At 40.2% G+C, this 23,567-nt stretch overlaps 1 protein-coding gene across 3 annotated transcripts in view; it reads right to left on the bottom strand.

The window, feature by feature from the left end:
- Positions 1-289: 289 nt before the first annotated feature.
- The window catches only part of LOC119799498 (ankyrin repeat domain-containing protein SOWAHA), a 50,550-nt gene continuing 27,272 nt past the window's right edge, over positions 290-23,567 (bottom strand). For 2 of the 3 annotated variants that reach the window (XM_038309423.1, XM_038309424.1), the window contains 9 exons: positions 23,218-23,319; positions 19,687-19,698; positions 19,505-19,507; positions 13,918-14,004; positions 7,296-7,298; positions 6,893-6,895; positions 6,661-6,733; positions 6,322-6,417; positions 290-1,789 (listed from right to left, as the gene is read on the bottom strand). In XM_038309423.1, coding sequence (XP_038165351.1) covers positions 1,617-1,789; positions 6,322-6,417; positions 6,661-6,733; positions 6,893-6,895; positions 7,296-7,298; positions 13,918-14,004; positions 19,505-19,507; positions 19,687-19,698; positions 23,218-23,319 — 552 coding nt within the window. In that variant the 3' untranslated portion in view covers positions 290-1,616. Of the gene's footprint in view, positions 1,790-6,321; positions 6,418-6,660; positions 6,734-6,892; positions 6,896-7,295; positions 7,299-13,917; positions 14,005-17,630; positions 17,717-19,504; positions 19,508-19,559; positions 19,563-19,686; positions 19,699-23,217; positions 23,320-23,567 lie in introns of all 3 variants that reach the window. The other variant, XM_038309425.1, reaches the window with a different exon arrangement.

Here is a 23,567-nt window from a genome sequence, read left to right as displayed (position 1 = left end):
CACTCGCCTCTGTTCCCCTCTGTGTCGTCTGATATCCAAGATCCAAAAGCAAGTGCTGGGCCTTTCTCAGTTAATCAGGAATTAGGAGTCCAAAGCTGTGTGGAGGGTGAGAGGGGGGCCATATTTACTCCATCTGTAGCCCACAAAGTCAGGTAGTTCAAATGAGATCAAAGCTGCTTGGAAACTCCCCTCACTGGGTAGAAAGTAGGGCAAACAAATAAAAAAGTAAGACAAACTGGAAGCAGCAGCGGATTCCAACAACTAGCTAAATAAAACAAAGACTCATCAGTTTCATACAAAAGAAAGCTTCATTCAAAAATATTTGTATCGTATAAATATGGTGAACAGCGGGATACAGAATACACAAGATAAAAATGCAACCAATGGTGATTCAGTTTTATAATAAATAAAAACAGTGACAATAATCGGTTTGCAGAAAAAACATGGCAACTGGACCTTTAAAGAACAGCAACTAAAAATAACTAACTAACTAAAATACGTAACTGAACAGATCTGTAATCCAGGATAGTTGTTTGGGGGTTTTTTTCTCCACAAGTTTCTCAAAAAGTTCACATTTCAAAAATAATTTTAAATCAAAGTTTAAAAATGTTAAATATTAAAATGACGAATTTTCCTTTCCTCTTTTAGTTCCCCTTGTTTTATTGATGAAAACATCTACAGGTTTTATTTCTGAGCCGTTTTGTCTTTCATACAAAACAAAGTTGATTCGTCTCGCATGAAAGTAGCTGTTTTTTTATTATTATTATTTTACTTGGATTCCCAGATGATGATTATAAAGCTAATGTTATAAGTGGATTATATCTTTTTTTGTAAAATAAAATGGATTTTCATTTACAAATATTTACTAAAGTATTTAAAAATGAGTTAAAAGTTTTTAAAATTAGTGTATTTGCCTTTAATCTGAGCAGTGGAATCATTAATTTTGCCTTTAACATTTTTTTTTAACCTTATATATGTTCTTTTTCCCCTGACATATGTTACCATTTGCTGAAATCAAGAGAAAATACACCTATTTTAAGAAAACCAACTTACCTAAATTTTTAAACACTATATGTTTAAAACGGGTAGTGAATTTAATAAACATTTTTCAAGAATTGACCAATGTGTTTTTACACTCATTAATGCTGCAATGCTATACAAATTTAATCAACTTAAACATGTTTTCTCCTCTTTTTTTTTTTCCACAAATATCAATTAGGTAAAAATGCTGAGTAAAAATACTGCAGAGTAATTAAATTTGTTTCACTCATCTCCAGCGTAACAAATTAGCCTGAATTACTCTGAATAAAAAAGCAAAGCTCTGAGAATCATGCAGCCTGAGCCGATGTGACCCTGTAACACGCTACGTAAGTAACATAAAGTAACATTTAAAAAAAACTTCAAAATACTTCAGTGAAAAGCATAATGTAAATAAAGCAGCACTTGCAGTGATTTTAACTGATTTAAAGTTGCAGCATCTTGTTTCCTTTCTTCGTTCAAGTTGTTCTGAACTGTTTAGTTTTGTGTGAGTTTAAGGGTGCTCTTATAGATGATATACGGCACTACTTTTGGTCCATATTTGCGTGTGAATGTAAGTGAAGAAGTTGTTTTTCTCCTCAGCGGGAGAACTTCCTGGGCCTAAAAGGAGGAAGGGACAGCTGATGGGACGCCGTCCTCTCCTCCTCTATCGGAGCCAGCTCCTCCGCCGAACCCCACTTCTTCTTAGAGTGGAACAACGACACCAACTTCCTATTCTTGTTCCTCTCCCTGGCTTGAGCGACTTGAAATTCTGCAACCGTTTCAAAAAGCGGGAAAAAAAGACAAAGACGAAAATTTTCAAAAGACCCAAGAATCAGTTAAACGCAAAAAAGGAGTAAATTTTATGACTTCCTTACAAAATAATTGTCTAAACACCTGTAGTAGCCACAAGCTAATAGAGTTAGCATGTCTGACAACTTTCTGTCAACTCGTAGAAACATCTTCAAAAAACTGAAATAAAGTCCTGTTGCCTTTCAATTTAAGACCGTTTTGTAACTACGTTATGTAAATTATGCTTTTCTGTAGTTTTTTCTAGAAGACTGTAATCCTAATTTGAACAGCATCATTCATGTGTGCATTGTGTAATGACATCTGTAAGGCTGAGGGCTGTCCGTATTCTACCCTGGATAGAATTCTAACTGTTGGGTCTGAGCAAGGTTAAGGAAAGGATCTAGGATCGGGGGTAGGAGTTATAATACGAAGTAACTGGAATGTGCCTAAGGGAAAGAGGCTTCTCTGCAACTCAGTAGGTCAATGTTTCTTAGATTAAAAAGGTCACATTAAAATAACATGTAAAAAGTTCCAGTTATATTTACCGTAAATTCCGGACTATAAGCTGCTACATTTTTTCCCGCTGTTTGAACACCGCGGCCTACACTCACCGGCCACTTTATTAGGTACCCCAGGCTAGTAACGGGTTGGACCCCCTTTTGCCTTCAGAACTGCCTCAATTCTTCATGGCATAGATTCAACGAGGTGCTGGAAGCATTCCTCAGGGAGTTTGGTCCATATTGACATGATGGCATCACACAGTTGCCGCAGATTTGTCGGCTGCACATCCATGATGCGAATCTCCCGTTCCACCACATCCCAAAGATGCTCTATTGGATTGAGATCTGGTGACTGTGGAGGCCATTTGAGTACAGTGAACTCATTGTCATGTTCAAGAAACCAGTCTGAGATGATTCCAGCTTTATGACATGGCGCATTATCCTGCTGAAAGTAGCCATCAGAAGTTGGGTACATTGTGGTCATAAAGGGATGGACATGGTCAGCAACAATACTCAGGTAGGCTGTGGCGTTGCAACGATGCTCAATTGGTACCAAGGGGCCCAAAGAGTGCCAAAAAAATATTCCCCACACCATGACACCACCACCACCAGCCTGAACCGTTGATACAAGGCAGGATGGATCCATGCTTTCATGTTGTAGACGCCAAATTCTGACCCTACCATCCGAATGTCGCAGCAGGAATCGAGACTCATCAGACCAGGTAACGTTTTTCCAATCTTCTATTGTCCAATTTCCATGAGCTTGTGCAAATTGTAGCCTCGGTTTCCTGTTCTTAGCTGAAAGGAGTGGCACCCGGTCTGGTCTCCTGCTGCTGTAGCCCATCTGCCTCAAAGTTCGACGTACTGTGCGTTCAGAGATGCTCTTCTGCCCACCTTGGTTGTAACGGGTGGTTATTTGAGTCACTGTTGCCCTTCTATCAGCTCGAACCAGTCTGGCCATTCTCCTCTGACCTCTGGCATCAACAAGGCATTTCCGCCCACAGAACTGCCGCTCACTGGATGTTTTTTCTTTTTCGGACCATTCTCTGTAAACCCTAGAGATGGTTGTGCGTGAAAATCCCAGTAGATCAGCAGTTTCTGAAATACTCAGACCAGCCCTTCTGGCACCAACAATCATGCCACGTTCAAAGTCACTCAAATCACCTTTCTTCCCTATACTGATGCTCGGTTTGAACTGCAGGAGATTGTCTTGACCATGTCTACATGCCTAAATGCACTGAGTTGCCGCCATGTGATTGGCTGCTTAGAAATTAAGTGTTAACGAGCAGTTGGACAGGTGTACCTAATAAAGTGGCCGGTGAGTGTATAATACAGTGCGGCTAATACTTTTTTTTTTTTCATGGCGCGAAAAACAGACCAATAAAGAGAAATCCTTCACAAAAACTGGCCGCATGCGAAGGGCATCTTTCACTGATGTCTGCCAGTGGGTTCTCAATGCGTGGAGTCATGTGAAAACATCCAGCATCACTGGCGGGTTTCGGAAGGCTGGGCTGCTGCGGGATGAAGAGGACCGCGAATGCTCAAGTGAGAGCGACAAGAATGAGACTGAAGTCAGTGACAGCATCCTGGAGCTGTTCCATTTAGACACCGAGGAAGAGGACTTTGACGGTTTTAGTGCGCAGGAGGAAGAAGTAAGTGATTAATGACTTTTCCTGGTCGGCTGCAATGTTCTGTGTGTTGTTTATTAAAAGTACCGTTATATGCAACGTTATTTGCGTGTTACCGACACATACGTATATTTAAATGTGTTACAGGTAATTTGGAAAAAAAAGCATTCATAATATGTACCGCATTTGTTTGTTTTATCATACGGATTAAATCAAACGTTAAAACAATATTCACGTGTAATATCTTTATTTGTAAATATCTCATACAACGTGGGAAACCTGCGGCTTCAAATCCGGTGCGGCTTATAAAAGTACAAAATTGATTTTCTTTCTGAAATTAGAGCGTGCGGCTTGTAATCAGGTGCGCTTTATAGTCCGGAATCTACGGTAACTAAAAATGGTTAACATTGTTGATAAATGTGAGAAACGGATTGGGTGAAAAACAATTATTTATCAATACAGTCAAAGTCAAGGCTAGATCAAAAGTGAAAGATGTTATGGCAATAAAAGAAGAATTTATCTTCAGGACTTTTATTCGTCTTTAGATGCTGCTATAAAATCACAATGTTTGCCTGTAAATAGAAATTACAATATCTAAATTATCACATATTATCATATAAAGCTGTGGCAATGCGAGATGAAATAATGAGCAGTAATATATATATTTTCAATCAGACTCCATCAGGGGTGGAAAGTAATGAATTACATTTACTCAAGTTACTGTAATTGAGTACTTTTTATGAGTAATTTGTAATTTTCTGAGTAATTTTTACTTTTACTCGAGTAAATTTTAACCTAAGTAGTTTTACTTTGCTACATTTAAAACCTCCTCACGTTACTGAGTAAAAAATAAAAGAAAATACTGATGGTGAAAAAATTTAATGTGGCCCTGCCTTGCATTGACCCTTTGTATTGTCTCATAATCCAGTGCTGCGCTTCGGAAGATGGCAGTTGCTAATCACAACTTACATATTCTGGAGTCGAAAGCCAGAAAAACCCTTTGGCCATATTTGGAAGGATTATTTGTTTTCAAATACACAAAAGGGAACAATGTGATAATGCAGTGCAACATGTGGCTGCCCAGCAAAACGGAGCTTTCGGCTTTTAAAACATCAACATCCAATTTACGAAAAAATGTGGCGGTAAGTTAGTTATCATGGTGTTCGTTGGACAGTAGGATTGAAAATTGTTTGCACTTTATGGTACAGGTTGTGACTGTCCTTGTGCTGTGAGGAAGTAAGTTCTTTAGCCCAGCTGATCTTTTGCAAGTGTGGATGTCCACTGGAATACGCCTTGAAATCCATTAAAACACCTTGTGTTCAATTCGATTCATGACTCATCCTTTTTTTGCATTAAAAAACTCAAAGTAACTAAGTAACTTTTACTCATATTACATTTTAAATGAATTAATTTTGTACTTTTACTTGAGTAAATTTTGAGATGGGTAATTTCACTTTCACTCTGAGTAGAATTTAGGCAAAGTAAAGATACTTTTACTCAATTACAATTTTTTAGTACCCTTTCCACCTCTGGTTTTATAGAAATAGTCAGTAGAGTTAAAAACTGGCAGCAGTGGATTTATTAACACTAATTTCCACATAACATGGATATTTTTCCCTTATTAAATGAATTCACTTAAACTGAAGGCTGGTTTTATATTTATAGGTCAATGCAATGAAATATGTGTTTTGTACTTATGCTCTGCTCAGAACGCCGATTAACAGACCGGCTGATCATTAAAATAATTTACATTTTTTGATTCGAAGACAAATGGCATTTATTTGGGATGTCTATAACATCTTGAAGTATAAAAACATAGCTATAGTGTTTATTTATTATTAAAGCAGTCGTTTTACTTTCACTCTGAGTAGAATTTAGGCAAAGTAAAGATACTTTTACTCAATTATAATTTTTTAGTACTCTTTCCACCTCTGGACTCCATCTAAATTATCGACTTAATTAATGCTGTAAAAATTAAACGGATTAACTCGTAAAAAAGACTGATTTTTGAAATAATCTTCAACTAATTTAGTGATCAATTAATCTTTTAGTTTCACCCGTTTTAATTTCGTACGTAATCTTCTTTAAGGAACATTTGGCTAGCCGATTATTAATTGATTAATCAAAAAAATAATCAACAGACAAATCGATCTGCAAAATAATCATTAGTTGCAGCCCTAGACTTAATAAAATATATAATGCTTTTAATTTAAGCTATAAAAACCTAAAGGATGGTGAAGATTCAGTTCAAAAGGCTTTTTGCAAAAAGCGAAGAAAAAAAACAAAGATGTCCCATACTAAATAAATAAAAAGGAAATAAAGGAAAAATAAGATGCAATTTATTTCTTTTTAAAGGTGATGTTGAAAAAGCATGAAACACTCACGCAGGTCGCAGTCTTCCTGCGCACCTTCGAGGTCTTTGACACTCAGATAATGGAAGGGAAGACGGCCGCTGTAGTCCCGCACGTTTTCTTTTGCCCCTGAAAACAACGACAAAAATCCCCTGAACACAGAGAGAGGCAGCAGATAATCTATTCACTGACACCTTAAAGCAGAAGCTCAAAGGAAAAACCCTTGATCCGAAAGTAAAGAAATCTTGGAACCTGGCGTCATTCTTTTAAGGATAAGTCGTTTTCATAACATTTCAACTAAAAAAAAAAGGAAAGCCCTGAAAGCAGCTTCTGCTTTTAAGTTAAACCTGAAAATTTGAGATGAACGATTACCATAAGTTCCAATGAGTAGATCAACAATGTGTCGATGACCATGCAAGGCTGCAATGTGCAGAGGTGTGTATCCCTGCAGAGAACAAACAGATTGATATGAAGCTTCAAACATGTGGACGTCAAGAACCTCTAAACATAACAAACATGTGTAAAAAGTTGGTTAAAGCTTCAGATTATAGAGACTCTCTATGGGAGTAATTCAGATGAAGTAATGGAAGGTTTTAGTACCTACCCCCTTTATATTTCCCACGTCCAAATAAAGCCAATAAAAACATCATGGAAAAAAAGAAAGATACAAATTAGGAAAGGTTATGGAAACACCAGATAATGATAAAAACATAATTGCTAGGTAATTCGCTGAAAATTGCACGGCCGTGGGCTCGCATGCCTGCAAACAGGCTCTATGTTTTGGGAGACAATTAACATGACATGACATGATTTATTAGCGACGTCCTCCCACGGCCCCAGCGCTCTCTCTCTCTCTCTCTGCTGTAATCCATTTGCACAGCTGGAACTTCAGAGAGATCTTTAAGGAGCATTACATCACACAGGGGCCACCGCAGCAACCTTTCAAGTCAAATTGCCTACTGTAGCGCACATCCCCGTCACTGCCGGAGGAAGGCCTGGATACTCACATGCTGCAAGAGAGGAGAGAAAAGCAATCAGATCGGTGCAAATCTTTTCCAGCTTCCATATGTTTGACAGGTCGCCTGAGGTACAAACATGGAACTTCATCATAAACATTCTAAAAAAGTTTAAAAAAACAATTAAAAACAATCCACTGGACTTTTTTTTTTCAAGTTTCAAACTTGGAAACAAAGTCCAGCGGATTGTTTTCTAACTTTTTCGGAATGACTATGACCTGGATGACTGAGAATCTTCACCATATTACTGTCATAAAGTGAGGCCTTCATGGAAAAGCTTAACGGGGAAACTTAAAGTGTTTCCGAGTTGTTATTTGCCGAAAAAAAGGAAAAGATGAAAGCCAGAAAACTGCATCCAAGCTAAGATTAATTAGCGCCTAAGCTGGAAAATTATATTTACTATTTTGTTTTTCTATTTTCTTGTAGTTTTGGATGTCATCATAATGTGGATCATGTCTCTTTGACTTTAGACTGCCAAATCCTGATCAAAAATAATAATTTTCTATTTTGATTATACTGTCACAAGTACAGAGCAACAAAACTCTATCTCTGCATTTAGGCCAGCGGTCTCCAACCACCGGGCCGCAGACCAATACCGGTCCGTCGGTCATTTGGTACCTTGCCGCACAGAATAATTAATTGACGATCAGAGTCTGAGTGATGTTTTATTTTGAAAAATATAAAAAATTGCAGTATTCTCTCCCAATTACATCAGTCTGTGCATCTGTGCCTCTTGACACAGGTTAATTCAGTTCAAAACTCATCCTCAAAACTCGTTTTTTACTTCAATACGATCAAGTAAAAAACGGTCCGTCCACCCCCCCGCCCCCTGGTCCACAAAAATATTGTCTGACATATATCGGTCTGTGGTGCAAAAAAGGTTGGGGACCGCTGGTTTAGACCATTCCCTTGAGGAGAAGTGGCCTGCCTTCGTGTGGCGCCCAGGGAGCAGTTTTGGGGTTAAGGGTCTTTGCTCAGGGACCCAGAGTGGCAGACTGTGGGAGTGGGGTCAAACTCAGAGGCTCAGGATTCCAAGCTCTATGCCCTAACCACTAGGCCGCCACTCCCCTGTGTTAGTTAGTACTTTATCTGTGTGGTTTTATGGCTATTTTACTGTTTTGTTTTTACTACGTATGTTATTTTATTGTAATGTCTCGTTTCAACTATGTATGCTGTTTTTATTGTACGGTTTTGTTTTAACTATGAATTTTGTAGCACTTTGAGATTTTGTTGAAATGTAAAGTGCAATACAAATAAAATTTATTATTATTATTATTATTATTATTATTATTATTATTATTATTATTATTATATAAATAAGTAAAGATTTATTGAAAAAATCTAAATCCGTTGATGGAAAGAGCATTTTGGCCCCAAAATAATATAATCATACATACTGCACTCCAGACATGTTCACAAGTCATTTTTTGCAAGTCCAAGTTAAGTCTCAAGTCTTGAGAAGGCCTGTCGCAATAATCAATTAATCGCGCAAAAAATTCTAATCACTTGATTAATTTAAAAAAGTGCAATAATTTTCGTGCTTGCCTGTTTCTCCATGTGTTTTCATCTCCGTCACTGAGACGGTATAGCTTAAAGGTCGCTATTATATCTATGGAATTATCATTATCTTGAACTGCTAAATGAAAAATACAATTAAAAAAAGCACACGCAAAAAATTTTTCCAGATAAATTTTGCATTTTCTTACAGTATTTCCTGACATTTGTGGTTACAACTTTTTCTAGTTTTAGCAGTAAATGTCTGCTCTTTTATTGAAAATGAGGACTGTGGAAAAAAAAAAAAACAATCACAATCCTGCCGTCCACGTACTGTTGCGTCAGTGACGTCAGTGTGTTGCACAGGGAAAAATATGATTTATGGTTTTCTTTCATTTTAATGTTAGTTTTATGCTTTGCATGTTTGGAGAGGAAGATATGATTTGTTTTTCTTTGTATTTTCTTCTTGAGCTTTGCATGTTTTGATGTTTCTTTTTTATATGATTGTTTTCCTTTATTTTAGACTTTTGCATTTTTCCTGCATGTTGGGTTGCTTGTTTTGGTTTGTTTTTCCCTTGTGACAATCCATGCGCACTGGACTGAAGTAGTTGTCTGAGGAGGCGGAGTGCATTAATTGCGCTGCGTAATTGCTGCGCTCAGGTGTGAGCAAGGGCTGATTAAAGCCTACATAAAAGGAGTCTGAAGGAAAGGAGAAGGAGAACGGAATCTGCAGGTGACAGAGACGGACGCGCTGCTGGGGGAGATGCAGGCGGGATCCGTGCGCACTGATGGCCCAGTAAGGAGTATTAGGGCAGAGGAGGAACCTCGCCTGTAAGTAGCGCTCCCCCTCGCTTAAAGCATAAACAGGAATATATCTTCAGACGGGGTTTTGGCGCGTGGATGCTGGAGTTCTCCTTACTTCTCTTTTTAGCTGGATCGGTCTGGAAAGGGGTGTGGCACGCCAGGGAGTGGAAGAGTGCTGGAGCGCCGCAGAGTCAGCTGTGGATCAGCCAGTGGGTGCTGCAGGCTGATCACTCGCACCTGAAGCAGCATAACAAGCGGAGCCCAACTTCCAGCCTCTGATTTTTAAGGAAAACTCTTAAATTTTAGGTTTTATCAGGAGAAGAAAAGGACTGTTTTATAATGCCACTTTTGCTGTGGCTTTTTGTATAAATAAAACACTTGAACTTGAGTGCTTCACGGTTTGGGTCTTTGAGTTTTCTTCTGTGTGCGGGTAAGGCGAGCGGCGATCAGTCAAGTTAGTAAAACAAAAAAACACTTGAATAAGTGTTTTTACACTGGAATAAAATATTGTTCACAAGTCGGAAATCACAAGTCTCAGTCGAGTCTGAAGTCCTTTAAATGCAAGTCTAAGTCGAGGCTGAAGTCATTAAATATGCGACTTAAGTGCGACTCGAGTACGAGTCACAAACTCGAGTCCCCATCTCTGCTGCACTCTAAATAAGGCAGTATGTATGATTTTATCGTAAGTGGAAACTTTGATTCCATTGGTGGTTCAGATTTCAGAGTTCAGATATGGACATTTTTGCCCCATTTACACTAGGGGTGGAATGGTTCACAAAATCCGCGGTTCGGTTCACGGTTTCGTGGTCACGGTTTTCGGTTCGGTATATGTTGATTGTTAGCCTTACATGTTGGTCGCGTTGCTGTTAGCATAAACAAAACGTGTTGCACAATGCTTGCGCACTTTTATCCACAACTTTCTTTCCGTTCCCATACAGCAGACCTATAAAGTGCTGCTGGCGCATCTTCCTACTCCTGTTCTTTCCCACTCGCCATACCCACACAATTCTCCACAACGACTGATTTTTTTCTGCTACACCCGGCTACGCTGCTGCTTCTTCTTGTTTACTACTGGTCGTTGGCTTTGGTCCCAGTACCGCCAACTTCTGCTCTGGAGTGCACACGCTTCGCCTATGAGAAAAAGGGGCAGTGCATGAACCGAACGCAACACACGCGATTCGAACCGAACGGTTCGGATGGTTTTCATAAACCGTTCCATTACACTACCCTTGAAAAACCATGCCGAGACCGGTCCGAGCTCAGTAACTGAGATAACTTATTGTGTGTAAATGGAAAGCAAACTGAACTGAAATGAGCTAGACACAACCGGACCAAGCTAACTGCAGACCAGTTCCAGAGGTGGGCTCGGCTTGGTTTTTTCCTGGCTCGCTTCTCTGATAACAAGAGCGCATGAGCAGAACGCGTCATCTCCGTCTGGCTGCACATCCCGATTCACACTCCATTCCAGTAGTTGGCGGTAATGCCCCTCCGGAAGTTGCTTGCCAACCAACACAAAACAGAAGAAGAAGAACTATAAACAACAATCGAAATCTTCTTCTTCTTGTATTTTATGGCGTTGTCAAACAACTTTTGGTGCATTACCGCCACCTACTGCTTGATTTCCTCCTTCAGTACTGACAGTAATACCGCAGATCGTCACTAGGAGGCGAGGAGTCGAGGAACCAAGATAGCGTGATGTGTGAATGGACGTCAGAACCGAGCCCGGCCTGGTTAACTGATCCGAGCTCGGACCGGTCTCGACATGGATCAGTTTTTCAAGGGTAGTGTAAATGGAGTATTAGTGGCATAAATCCGAGATGCCCCATTATTTTGTTGTTTTCAATTACAGCGTTTTTTTTGGGGGGAAAATATTTGAAGAAAAACTTGTTTTCAAAGAGTTAATAAAATGTGACATTTGATCACTAACGTAATAATGCAAATGTATTTGGTACTATAAAGCTAAATTTCTGCAAACGCCTTTCTGTTTGGCCATTATACAGTAGCTGTAAGTTAGAATACCGTTGAGGCGGTCGTCTGGATCACGTCAAATACGTCAATATGCATTGGAGATGAGTTCTTGATAAGTTATGCATAAGTTATGCACAAGTTACTCATAGGTTTTGGACATGGTATGTCAACATTCAGATAACTGACCTGTAACTTATGCCCTAAGTATGGCATACGCTGGCATATGTCGTAAGCCAGCGTATGCTCATACTTGCCATATATTGATGAGTGCCAGCATGTTTCAGCGTACTTCAGCGTCCTAATAACTTATACAAAACGTATCCATAACTTATCCAATACGTATTCCAGCATTTTTGCCAGATTTTTCGTACGTCAGGCATACGCTGGCTAAGTCTTTGAGGTTTGACAGGGGCTGTATGTGCGGAACTTGTGTTCGTGTTTGTATCGGCTTCTAACTCTGGTCACGACTTGGACAGCCTCTGCCTAGAGTTGTTCTGTTGGTCCTATTCAGAACTTTCAATAAACTTTTTAAGTGCAACACCACATCTGGCTAAAGTAATGCATTCTCCAAAGTAATTCCTAAAGAATTTTATTGCTTCCAATAAAATGGAAAACAGTTTTAACTTTGCTTCCACTTTGCTATATTTTTAACATGTTTGACTTGTTGTGTGTCTACTTGTTTCCATATTCCTCATTTATCAGTATCTGCTTATTTAAATAAAAAAAGGCTATAGCCTTAGAGTGAGCAGTGATCTATTAGATGGATCCTAAATGAGAGCAGCCATAATGCAGAAGGTGCGGAAATGATTTAACCTGGACTTGACTTTATTATTTGAGGTGGGAAGCAGGAATTAATGTTGTACAGCCTGACCTCACCAGAACACTCACTATATTGTTCAACTGTTTAAAGAGATCAAGCATATTTACAAAGGATCAATGCGGTTGTGTGAATAAGTGCATGTTTTGAGCATGGAGGCAGTAATGTTGTCAGGAAGTGTCACACTAACATAAGGCTTTGCATAATCATAACATGAATTTTTCATATTTTGTCATGTTTGGACTTTAAAACAGAAGAGTTGTGATGCAGGAAGAAAATGATATATGGATTTTGACAGAACGTGAAAGCCGTGGCATAAAGTAGCATGTGTCTATTTGCGACTACGCATCGTTGGGGGTTGTTGGGGCATGCCTCTACCGGAAGAACCTTGAAGCTCCGTCAGAAAGGACTCTTTAAAATTGTTTTATATTTTCAGCTGCTTTTAGGCCTGGGCATTGGTTGCTTAATTTGAACATTGCTATTAGGTTGTTTTGAGTTAATGTTCTGATGGAAGCTAAACCTCTGCCTCAGTCGGGGGTCTCTTTTTAAACTTCTGACTTTCCCCAGAATTGCTCTATGCTTGGCTCCACCCATTTCCCCAGTGACTTGAAATTGCTTCTTTGTCCCAGCTGAGGAAACATATCTGCACAGCATGATACTGCCACCCCTGTGTTTGACAGTGGGGATGATGGATTCTGGATGTTGTGCATTGACAGTTTATATGGCTTCATATTGCTCCATATGTATGTATTAAAACTTGATTATTTTTAGTCCAATGTGAACAGAGTACATTCTTCCTGTTATCAGTGACCCTACCATGGCCTCATAGGCCTTTATTGTATTCTAAAATGGCTATAATCAGTGTTGGGCAACCTACTTGTCCATTGTAGTGAGATAAGCTGTCAGTTACTCAACAATAAATTAAGCTTCACTACACCAAAGCTACCACCTAAAGAATTATAGCAAGCTAAGTTACACTAATGTGTTAACAGTAGCTTAACTACATCAGAAGCTACTTAACGATGTACCAAGCTAATATCAATTCAAAATGAGTCTGATACACTGGTTAAAATATTTATAAAGATCAGCCAATGACATATCACAAGTATAAACATTGCTTTATAATCAGCATATTAAAATAAAAACTGAAGTAATTACTAGTAGACAAACTAGTAAACAATCTGCTGTTATTAGAACCAAATTAAAGGTACTGTGTATTGTTCTACACATCGAGACATGGCTATGAGTTTGCATTCAATGGATATCTCTAGGGAAAACGAAACCCTACAAAAGGCATCTTATGTCTTTAGGGTCTCCCTTAGAGAAAACGTCTTCAGACCTCAATTAAACAGTTGATTCAAGTAACAAATGCAACTGTTTACAAAAGAAGGTGAAAAAATAAAGAAGCTAATTAAGTGATACATATATTTATGTCAATTATTTTAATTTGTCTGTCTAAAATCTAACAATACGAATATCATAAAGTTGAATGAGATCCCACTCATAACCTCACTTTTAAACTGAACTTACTGATTTATTGTTGATGTCGCCTCCGGCGTCGGCCACCAACGTTGCCATGTCTTTGTTGCCATGTTTGGCGGCCCAATGCAGAGCAGTCTGTTTGCAAAAGTCCAACAGAAAAAAGGTGTTACGAGTATAATAACTGCTGTTGCATTTTTACAAGCTGTTGTGCCTCTTACTGGCTGTCAGGGGGGCAGAGGTCCAGGTATTTGCAGAGAGGGGTGCATGCATGGAGGGATGGTAAGAAGGAGAGAGGGTTTCCTGCCATCTAACGCAGCCTAATTACAAAACAACACAGCACTGTGCCCACAGTTGGAGGGCCTGGCCGCCTGTCACCAGGGGGAAAGATTGATGATGTTAGTGTGACCCGAGGGAGGGGAGACCCACCCAGACATCACAGCACTACTGTCAGCCCACGTCAAGGAGCGTAACCTGAGCCCTCCCATCAACACAACAGATACTCCCATATGTCCGCCTTCTGAGACACTCGGGTGTGAAAATAAAACACACATGAACAAATAAGGCGATTTAAACCATATCCACCTGCTGGACCACAGCTGTGATCCCCCTCTTTCCCTCCACGTTCAAAGTTGTGTAATTATGGGCTATCAACAGGTGAAATCTGTGTAGGTGAAAAAGTCGTCTCGGCAACCGCATCCACCCCCTTAGCCATTTGACCCTTAACATGGCAAATCAAACAGTAACCATTTCAGAACTGCATATTATCTGTGGATGAATGAAGAAGGCTTTAACCTCCCGTCTTTACTGACTGAACATGTGCTGTGGAGAAACAGCCCCAACGATTAATCACACAAGAAGATGAAAGCTTCAATTTACAGGCTTTACAGATCAGGTCATGATACAAACGATGCGGTCTCTACAGGAATCCTAAAAGTTTAAAGCTAACCCGAGGTGCAGAAATAAATACCCATAAGATCCATTAAAAAAAGAAACAACTGCAATGTTCTTAGAGATGCCCATAAACCAGGGAAGGGTTACAAGGTCATTCTATAGTGATGCAGATTATTCAAGCAAAACTTGAAGAAGCTATTTATTATTGCCACCAATTTAAGCCTGTTTCGTGACTGCTGGGACCCGGATGACTGAGAATTTGCACAGACAAGTCCTTCAGTGTCTTTTTCCCCTCAGTGGAACATCTTTTGTTGGAGCTATTTATTCTTTATTTCTTTATCCATTTGAATTGGGTTAATTCCTAAACTTATATATTTTTTTAAATTATTTACAGACTTTATTTATAGGTTAATTGTTGAATTTTGTGTATTTATTTTTTGTTTTTTTTTATCATTTTTTTCTGTATTTATTATGTAAAACAGGAAGAAATGTGGGCGGTCCACTTTCTATAATTGTAGGAGCCTAGTAAGGACCAGCAGGCATTTGGGTTAGGGGCCTATGGGTTTGTACCAGTGCAAGAGAGGTGACAGAGCAAGGAAATGTTTGAACTTTGCAAAAAAAAAAAAAGGAAATAAATCAACTGAACATCTACAAGTTTGGACTTCAACTTCTTTTGCCTGCGTCAAGAAAACGTGACCCCAGTGCCTATAGTGACTTATTGGAACTTTATTGGATGTTTGGTTTGACAAACAATCACCACTACATCTTCTATAAAAGTTTTTTGGATGGTGGAACAATCTCTCATCATCAACTAGGGTAGCAACATCAGACAAACATTTTAAATTAGCTTAATTTAACTGTTGATGCAGCCAAATTAGCATTTGTATTACTTTTAGATTTGATTGCGGCCTTTGACAGTGTGGAGCACAGCATCCTTTCAGCTCGTTAAGAGTCACTTGTTGGTATTTGAGGTACAGCGCTAAACTAGTTTTAAACCTATTGCTTAAATAGGAGGTTTTCTGGACAGCCTAGGACAGCATTCCTCCTCGGTTTCTCCCCAGGGGGTCGATATCAACACCTGTTTTTTTTACTTTGTAATTGCTAACTCTGGGTTTTATGTTTAAAAATCACAAAGTCTCCATTAATTGTTTTGCAGATGACATTCAAATCTGTCTACCTCTAACTACAAATGACAGCCAGTCTGCTACACTTCTTGCTTGCTTAAAACTTTCTTTTATGATAAGGCTTACAGTTAGAATTGCTAAGGGTGTCTCTATAGTTATGCTGCTATAGGCTAAGGCCGGTGGAGGATATAGAGACTACTTCTAATGCCACTTCTTCATATCATATCTATTCTCCAATTCACCAGTATTCACCAACTTTATGCTTTTTCTCATCATAGTAGGTTCGTCTGTCCTGGTTCTGTGATACAACCCTGGAGCGAGAAACTCTGTTTATATTTGATAAACATGGAACATTAAAAAGCGAATCAATGAAGCACACTTACTACGCCCTGGCTTTCTTACATCTTGGTCTCCATTAATTACTTTTGTGATTTTTGTTGCACTGGTGACATCATCAGCGCTAACCCAGCGTGATGATGTCACCAGACACGCAGCAGTGGGGGGCAGAGGTCACCCATCAGATTCAGCTTTTTTTACTGGTGGGAAGGAGCCAAATGCTGATTGTTAGTGAGTCGACCCGTGTTTGAAAAATCAGTGATAGCCCATTAGTTTCCATGGGAAAGAGGCTTAAGACAGCGCCACCTATTGAGCTAGTTTATCGTTACTTTCTCTAACATAGAAAGTATTTATAGATCAGCGCTTCTGTGTTCCTTTTCTATGTCTGCTTCTGTCTCCTTCAACCTCCAGTCAGCCTCGACAGAAGATGCTCACACTGAGCCTGGTTCTTCTGGAGGTTTCTTCCTGTTAAAATAATGTTTTTCCTCTCCACTGTCACTGCATGCAGGCTCAGTGTGAGGGATTGCTATAGAGTTGATGACACAATGCAAGTGGATAACAACTCCTGTCTCTAAATGCTTTTCCAGTAGGAGGGAATCCTGCAATCCTTCTTAGATAGAAAACATTTACCCAATCTGACTTGATGATCTGGTTGAATTGTCTCTGTAAAAAGCCTTAAGATGACAGTATGGGATTTGGAGCTATACAAACTGAACTGAATTAAAAAAGTTCTGGGGGAAAATAAATCTTTAAAGCTCAGCGTTTAAGAGCTTAAAAGTATATTAAACACTTTTCAACATAAAGGGATAAAGACTCAGATGACAGATGATTTCCTTGTATTATTCCCCTGTGTGTCAACCACAAGCCAAATACCACTTCTTCTGAACTGGAGCTCTTTATTACTGCCCGAACGAGACTTTTTCTGTTCACAACCGCTTCTCCCAACAGGCTGGACAAGCAGCCATTAACAGAAACGTGTATTTTTTCTCTCCCTTCAGGGAATAGAGGCAAAGTGTAGCTGCATCTAACGCATCGGGGGGACAGATTGTGATAGACGGCATGTGCTTGGAGTATCTCCTGATCTTTAGTGTACCCAGTGTCACAACAGAAGACGGATTGGCCAAGGGGCAGTTTGATAGGCGGCTCGCTGGGTTTCCTGTAGAGCGGGGATGATGTACGAGTCCCCAAACAGGATGCTTGTTCCCTCGTTTCTGTTCTTGTTCCCCCACTGCCACCCCCCACCCAGGTATCGGATCAGTCAGGGGCCAACTCTGAGCCTCCCCGCCACGCGCTTCCCAACGAAGAAAGTGGAAGCCGAAGTTGACTCATAGTGTCGGAAACACAAAGGCCTGTCTGGTAAGGATGTGGAGGAGAAGACGGAGAGGACGGATGGTGAAATGATGTACTTACAAACTGTTTGTGGGAGGAAGTCCATCACAGCAGGAATGGAAGCAGGCATCACATGGAAAACAGGAAGGAAAAAAAGGTGGTGAACTCTAAAGAATGTAAAAAACCATCAATTTTTTCCCACTTTATCATAACCACAAAGATTGGATTTAATGTGTGGGATTGACACAAAGGCTACGTTGTTTTGTAGTACGAATTTTTGCTGTCAGCAGAGGGATATCAACAGAAAGATGAATGTTGACCGCAATCCAAGCTAGCCGACGACTCTTTGTTATCTCTGACACTTGGTCTCCGTAGTTGCGCCTCAGGGCAGCTAAGCGGTAGAAAGTTAACCCATGTTCTATGTTTTTCCCATGGCGATCATGTGTTGCGCTGTTACAGCCCACGATACAGCAACGGTTTACCATGGTTGAAATCAAGTTAAGGTGAAATTAATCAAATTAAAACACGGCTGAGAGGGAGTACTGTACGCGGCAGTCGTAGGCAGTAGTCTGAGTAGCGGTAAAGGAGGCCATCAACATGGCGGCCACGCAAAGTAATTACGTCATGACGCCCACGCCCTATTCATAAGAGCAACACATGTGGAAATTGACGCTTATTTAATGACATAATTAAATCTCACTATAAGCATCCATCACATGATTCTGCCCAAATATTTATTTTCGTTGTGCATCTTTAAAATAGGGATAATTAGGATAATAAAATTTGTTTGTTTTCTACCTCCAAACTCAGCATCTCTGCATCCATCCATGCCAGAGATAAGAAGTTTGTTTTCAAGTTATCAGATGCGCTCTTGGAAGCTGTTGTGACTGGATTTAATGAAACTTTTAAGCCTCTTAGTAGGAAATAAATATTTTGATGCTTCAGGGTATGTTGAAATACCAATAGTTTGCATTCAATAATTTAAATAAACGGTCTTTGTCCGAGTTCTACTGATGAACTAGTACCACTTTAGCCCGGTCCGGTTCAGTTGTGTGTGCCATTTATGCTCAACAGTTACCTCGGTTACCGTGCTCAGACCGATCTCGGCACAGTTTCAAAAGGGTACTGTTAGGATTTTCATTTAAAATGAAACTTAGAAAACCACTTTTAAATAAATAATATATAATAAAGCTATGTTTTTTTTAATGTGGGAAAATGTAATTTCCCCAACGAACAATTCAAACTGACTGAAAGCTCTTCCAACAAAACTTTCAAAAGCATTAAAAGAAACAGATCAGATGTTAAAGCTCTTAGTTTTACATGCCCTGTTCAGGAGTGTTTTGGCTTCTTTGATTTTCCCTATCTCCGTGTGTTATCTCCACCTCTGCTGAACGGTGTCAGGTTGAGGGCTGAAACATCAAAGAGGCCTGAGGAGGACTTAGTACCTTCCCAGGGGCACATGCAGCATTGTTCTACAATTAATCCCAGCCTGCTCTATTACTTTCAGATTATCTTTAAATGGGCAAAGTCTTTGTGAGGCATTAAGACTCTCCTTAATCTGCCCCCCCATCTCCCAACACTTCAATGGCAGCCGGGCTATCTTGTCCGTGGTGGAGATGGCAGAAGCTTAGGCCGACTCTTAGAAGGTGGTCTGCCATGGCCACAGGACGGTGTAAGAACTGACATGAGGGGAGGGACAACAAACATGAGCTGAAATCTCTTAAGCGCACTGGGAGACAAATAAAGGGATTTAGGTTGTCAGGGGGGCACAGGAGCTAAAAAGCTATCTTTCATAATCCTTTTGATAGTGGACCTTTGAAATGCGTGATCTGGATGTTCTTAGAAGAGGAGAAAGATCGCGCCAGAATCCTTCAGTGGAAAAAGTAAAGCACGTTTTTTGAGACACTGGAGTAAACAGGGTATGACATGTTTAAGGCCTTCATGACTTTTTGAACAAACTGGTTTCAGCAAGGAAAAAAAAAAAAAAAAAAAGTGCTGTATGGAACCTACCCCCTGAAAGGAAGCGTCAGGGTCACAGCCGGCAGCCGTTATGTCGGAACGAAGGAGAGAAAAGCTTCAGGTCAGGCAGAGGCGATGATAACCGTGAAGCATGTTAAAAATCCTACAACGTACTCACCGAGGTGAAGTCCTGGTTTCAATGAACACAACAGAGAGAGAAACAGAAAAAACAGAACCATTTATTAGTCAGATTGCTTCTATTAACAAGCTTTTTTTCTTAGTAGACACCCCCCCTTATCAAGGTGTTTAGTGACATCAGTCTGAATGCAGTGCTGGTATTATTGGACCTCAGTGCAGCAACCTGTGCTTTATTTTACTAAAACACCTGGAAAACTGTGTCGGCCTTCTGCTCCAGCACTGCACTGGTTTAAGTTCCACTTCTACCTACTGGTGTCAGTAGCTAACTTTACATCAAAGACCAGAAAATTCACATTAGGCATTCCCCAAGGGGCTATCTTAGGGCCCCTTTTATTCACTATCTACCTGCTCCTTTTAACTCAGATCTGAATAAACAACATAAGTTCCCATAACTATGCATGTAACTAAGAAATTGAGGACATTGATGGAACAAAACTAAGGTAATTTAAAAAATAGCATAGAGCTCCAGTTAATCCAGCCAGAAACCATCAATCAGGCTCTTAAGGCTGATTTATACTCAGAAACTAGGTCCTCTGCGTGTATGTCGCAGTGAACGCAAATGTGCCCCCGCCCCATCCGCAGACACCCTGGTGCACCTCTCCAAAATTGTAGGTGACAGCAGACCGTGCCGCAGACAGGAGGCCTCTGATTGGTCAAATCTATATCCGCTCTACACTATGCGTATTTCCTGTTTGGTACCTTACCGGCTTGTTTTATTTGTATGACCACCATTGTGGAAAACGACCAGTGAAGTTGGACCAGCTAGAAGAGCAAGGTGAGCGAGCAAGCTGGGACCCTTTTTCCACCTAGATACAAATTTTTTTTCGCCCTCATGTCCCTCCGTTGTCGCACAAACTTGTCCCAACTTCCTAATCGCCTCGGCCGTATTTAGACCCACAGCTAGTTCCTGATTGTCCCTCTTGCATTGTGGCGTAGAATAACAGAGCGCAGACCATGCTTCAATATTGGGCATAAATCAAAAATATTTGCGACAAGCTCACTGCGACACACTGCTGCGGGAAGATAACCAAACTTTAGTCTGGGTGTAGTGATGGACTTTGACCTGAACCTTTAGAGGCTCATAAAGGGAGGAACAAAGTCTTTTATCACCTAAAAAACATCTCCAAGGACTAATGTCTCAGCATGACCTTAATAAACTAATTCCTGCTTTGATCCTCTTTAGTAGAATTGATCCCTGCAGCTATGTCTTCACAGGTCTGCCTAGAAAGTGGATCAGACAGCTGATCAGGAACTCTGCTGCCTGCATCCTCACTAGAATTAAGACAGTGGAGAACATCAGCACAGTTCTAAAGTCCTTCAATTGGCCCCATGTATCTCAGAGAATAGACTCTAAAATACTTCTTTTAGTCTTTAATTTACTGAATGACTTCTCTACAAATACATTGCAGTGGATCGACAGCCAGACCTCTCAGGTCTAATGGATCAAAACTACTCTGCAGCTTTTAGTTCTTATACTCCACTAATCTGGAATAAACTCCCAGAAAATAGCAAACTAGCTAAAATGCTCAGCTTGTTTGAATTATCTCAAAAATCAGCTGTGCTAAAGTAGAGGAACCTCTAAAACCTGCAAGACAGCGACCCTCGAGGACCGACTTTAGGGTGCCTGATATAAACATTAGGTACGTTTTCAGATCAGCTTTCCTTTTCAATTTCTTCCTTTCATTTTTTAATCAACCATTATGTTTTAATATAATCATCATATCTTTATTCTCTCCAATTATTAATCTTTCTTTATGCCACAACTTAATTCACATATGTAATTTCAGGCAGAAGTTGCTCCTAAGACCCTCTGGGCTTTAAGGGTTAACCTTTGCTGGTCATGTGCTGAACTTTGCTTGTAGGGCTACAGAAATATGCTCTAAAAACAAACGTAAACCTTGCCTTACTTTTATAAGCAACGATAACCAGGATTAGTTTGGAAACCGTTTTGTTCACTAAGTTTAAATAGATTGCAAAGCCGCTGTTGAACTGAAGGTAGACTTCAATAAGATTTCGGTCCTAGCATTACGTCAGAGGTTTGCAGCAAAAAACTGTTGTGGTATTTAAATTCGTAGGAAAGCGGCTGTTGCAGTTCCAAATTCTCCTGAGTGGTGCCCGACTTTACACAAGTGAATGTGATTGGTTGATTATCGAGGGTGCGGGATTGTTGTGGCGGAAGGTTTGCAAGCAAGTTTTGTTGTGTCCGGTGCCTCGGATGAATCTTGCTAACCAGTTTGCCACTTGGTGCTAGTAGGTTCCCAATGGGAAATTCCATTGGGACCAGGTAGCATTAAATTGGCGACTTAGAAACGACACTGTCAAGGAACGCTATATTGTCACAAAATTTAAATCTATTTTTTTTGTCGTTATCTTATGCAGGCCAGTTAGTTATACGTCAGCCTGAACATATATCGACGGTCATCTGTCAATCACATTTTTTCGGTCATAGCATCTTGATTCATATGTTGCAGCTAATATACGCAACATTGAAATAAGAAACAAGAAATCAGAATCGTTTCCTTTCCCATTGAGTTCCGTCCCAGTGTTCACGGGGATGGACGTCTGTGTCTTCGGCAGGCGTAGAGCTAACAGAACTGGCAGCGTTGCGAGGCAAGGGCTCAAACATGTACGGCTGGAAGCCTTCTACACCAAACCAAGCTTCTGCCGCCCTGGCGTCATCTTCCACAACATATTTATCCCAATTTTCCTCCTCCAAATAAAAAATGGATGATGGAGGAGACTCATCCACGACCTCCGACACAAAACTCTCCTCCTCTCGCATGTTTCTGCTGTCCATAGCGTTCCTTGACAGTGTCGTTTCTAAGTCACCAATTTAGTGCTACTTGGTCCCAATGGAAACGACACTGTCAAGGAACGCTATGGACAGCGGAAACATGCGAGAGGAGGAGAGTTTTGTGTCGGAGGATGTGGATGAGTCTCCTCCATCATACATTTTTACAGGAGGAAAGAGGGGACACAGTTGTCGTGGAAGAGGACGCCAGGGCGGCAGAAGCTTGGTTTGGTGTAGAAGGCTTCCAGCCGTACATGTCCCCATGAACACTGGGATGGAACTCAATGGGAAAGGAAATGATCCTTATTTCAACCGTAGCGTTTATTGGCTGCGACATATGAATCAAGATGCTATGACTGGAAAAATCTGACTGACAGATGACCGTTGATATATGATTGGCCGAATTTAGGTGTTCAGGCTGACATATAACTAACTTGCCTGCAGAAGATTACGGAAAAACCCCTCACAGATTTTAAGACAGGATTTTGTTAAAATAGAAATATTCTAACTTTTGGGTCAATATGGTCTGATAAAGAGTACATTTATATACATGTTTAAGCCACGATGATTTGAAATTTAAATATGACTTCCCTATGGCTTTAAGCAAATAAATAAGCTTTATTTGAAAAGTGAACAAATTTTTGTCCTTATACTTTCAAAGTGGATAACACGTTGTTTTATTTGTCGTATTTATTGCAGCTGACCATAAGGAGCGGCTACCTTTTTATTTACAAGCGAGGGCTCCAGCCTGAGGAGCTGGGAGAGGTCAGGCACTCGAGCGCTGGCGGCGTGGTAGATCCACTCTTTCTCTGTAGGATCCAGCTGGAACAGAAACACACATCCTGTTAGAGACTCTTAGAGCACAAACGTCTAATCCATTTCCTACAAGCACTGACACCAAGCCAACTGACACATTGCAGGAGACACCCACCATTACACTGCGCTGAGCTTAAAAGTTTTTCCTTCAGTTATTTGTTTAACGGGGACTAACACCACCAGGAAGGTGGATTTTATTTGCAAGAACCAAACCTAAAAGGTCATTCTGAATGTTACAAACAAAAGTAAAGCTG

This window comes from Cyprinodon tularosa, unplaced genomic scaffold (assembly GCF_016077235.1).
Source record: "Cyprinodon tularosa strain WSP-4 unplaced genomic scaffold, ASM1607723v1 ctg66, whole genome shotgun sequence".
NCBI lineage: Eukaryota > Metazoa > Chordata > Actinopteri > Cyprinodontiformes > Cyprinodontidae > Cyprinodon > Cyprinodon tularosa.
The sequence above is the reverse complement of the archived record's forward strand: the minus strand, read 5'-3'. Positions and strand labels throughout refer to the sequence as shown.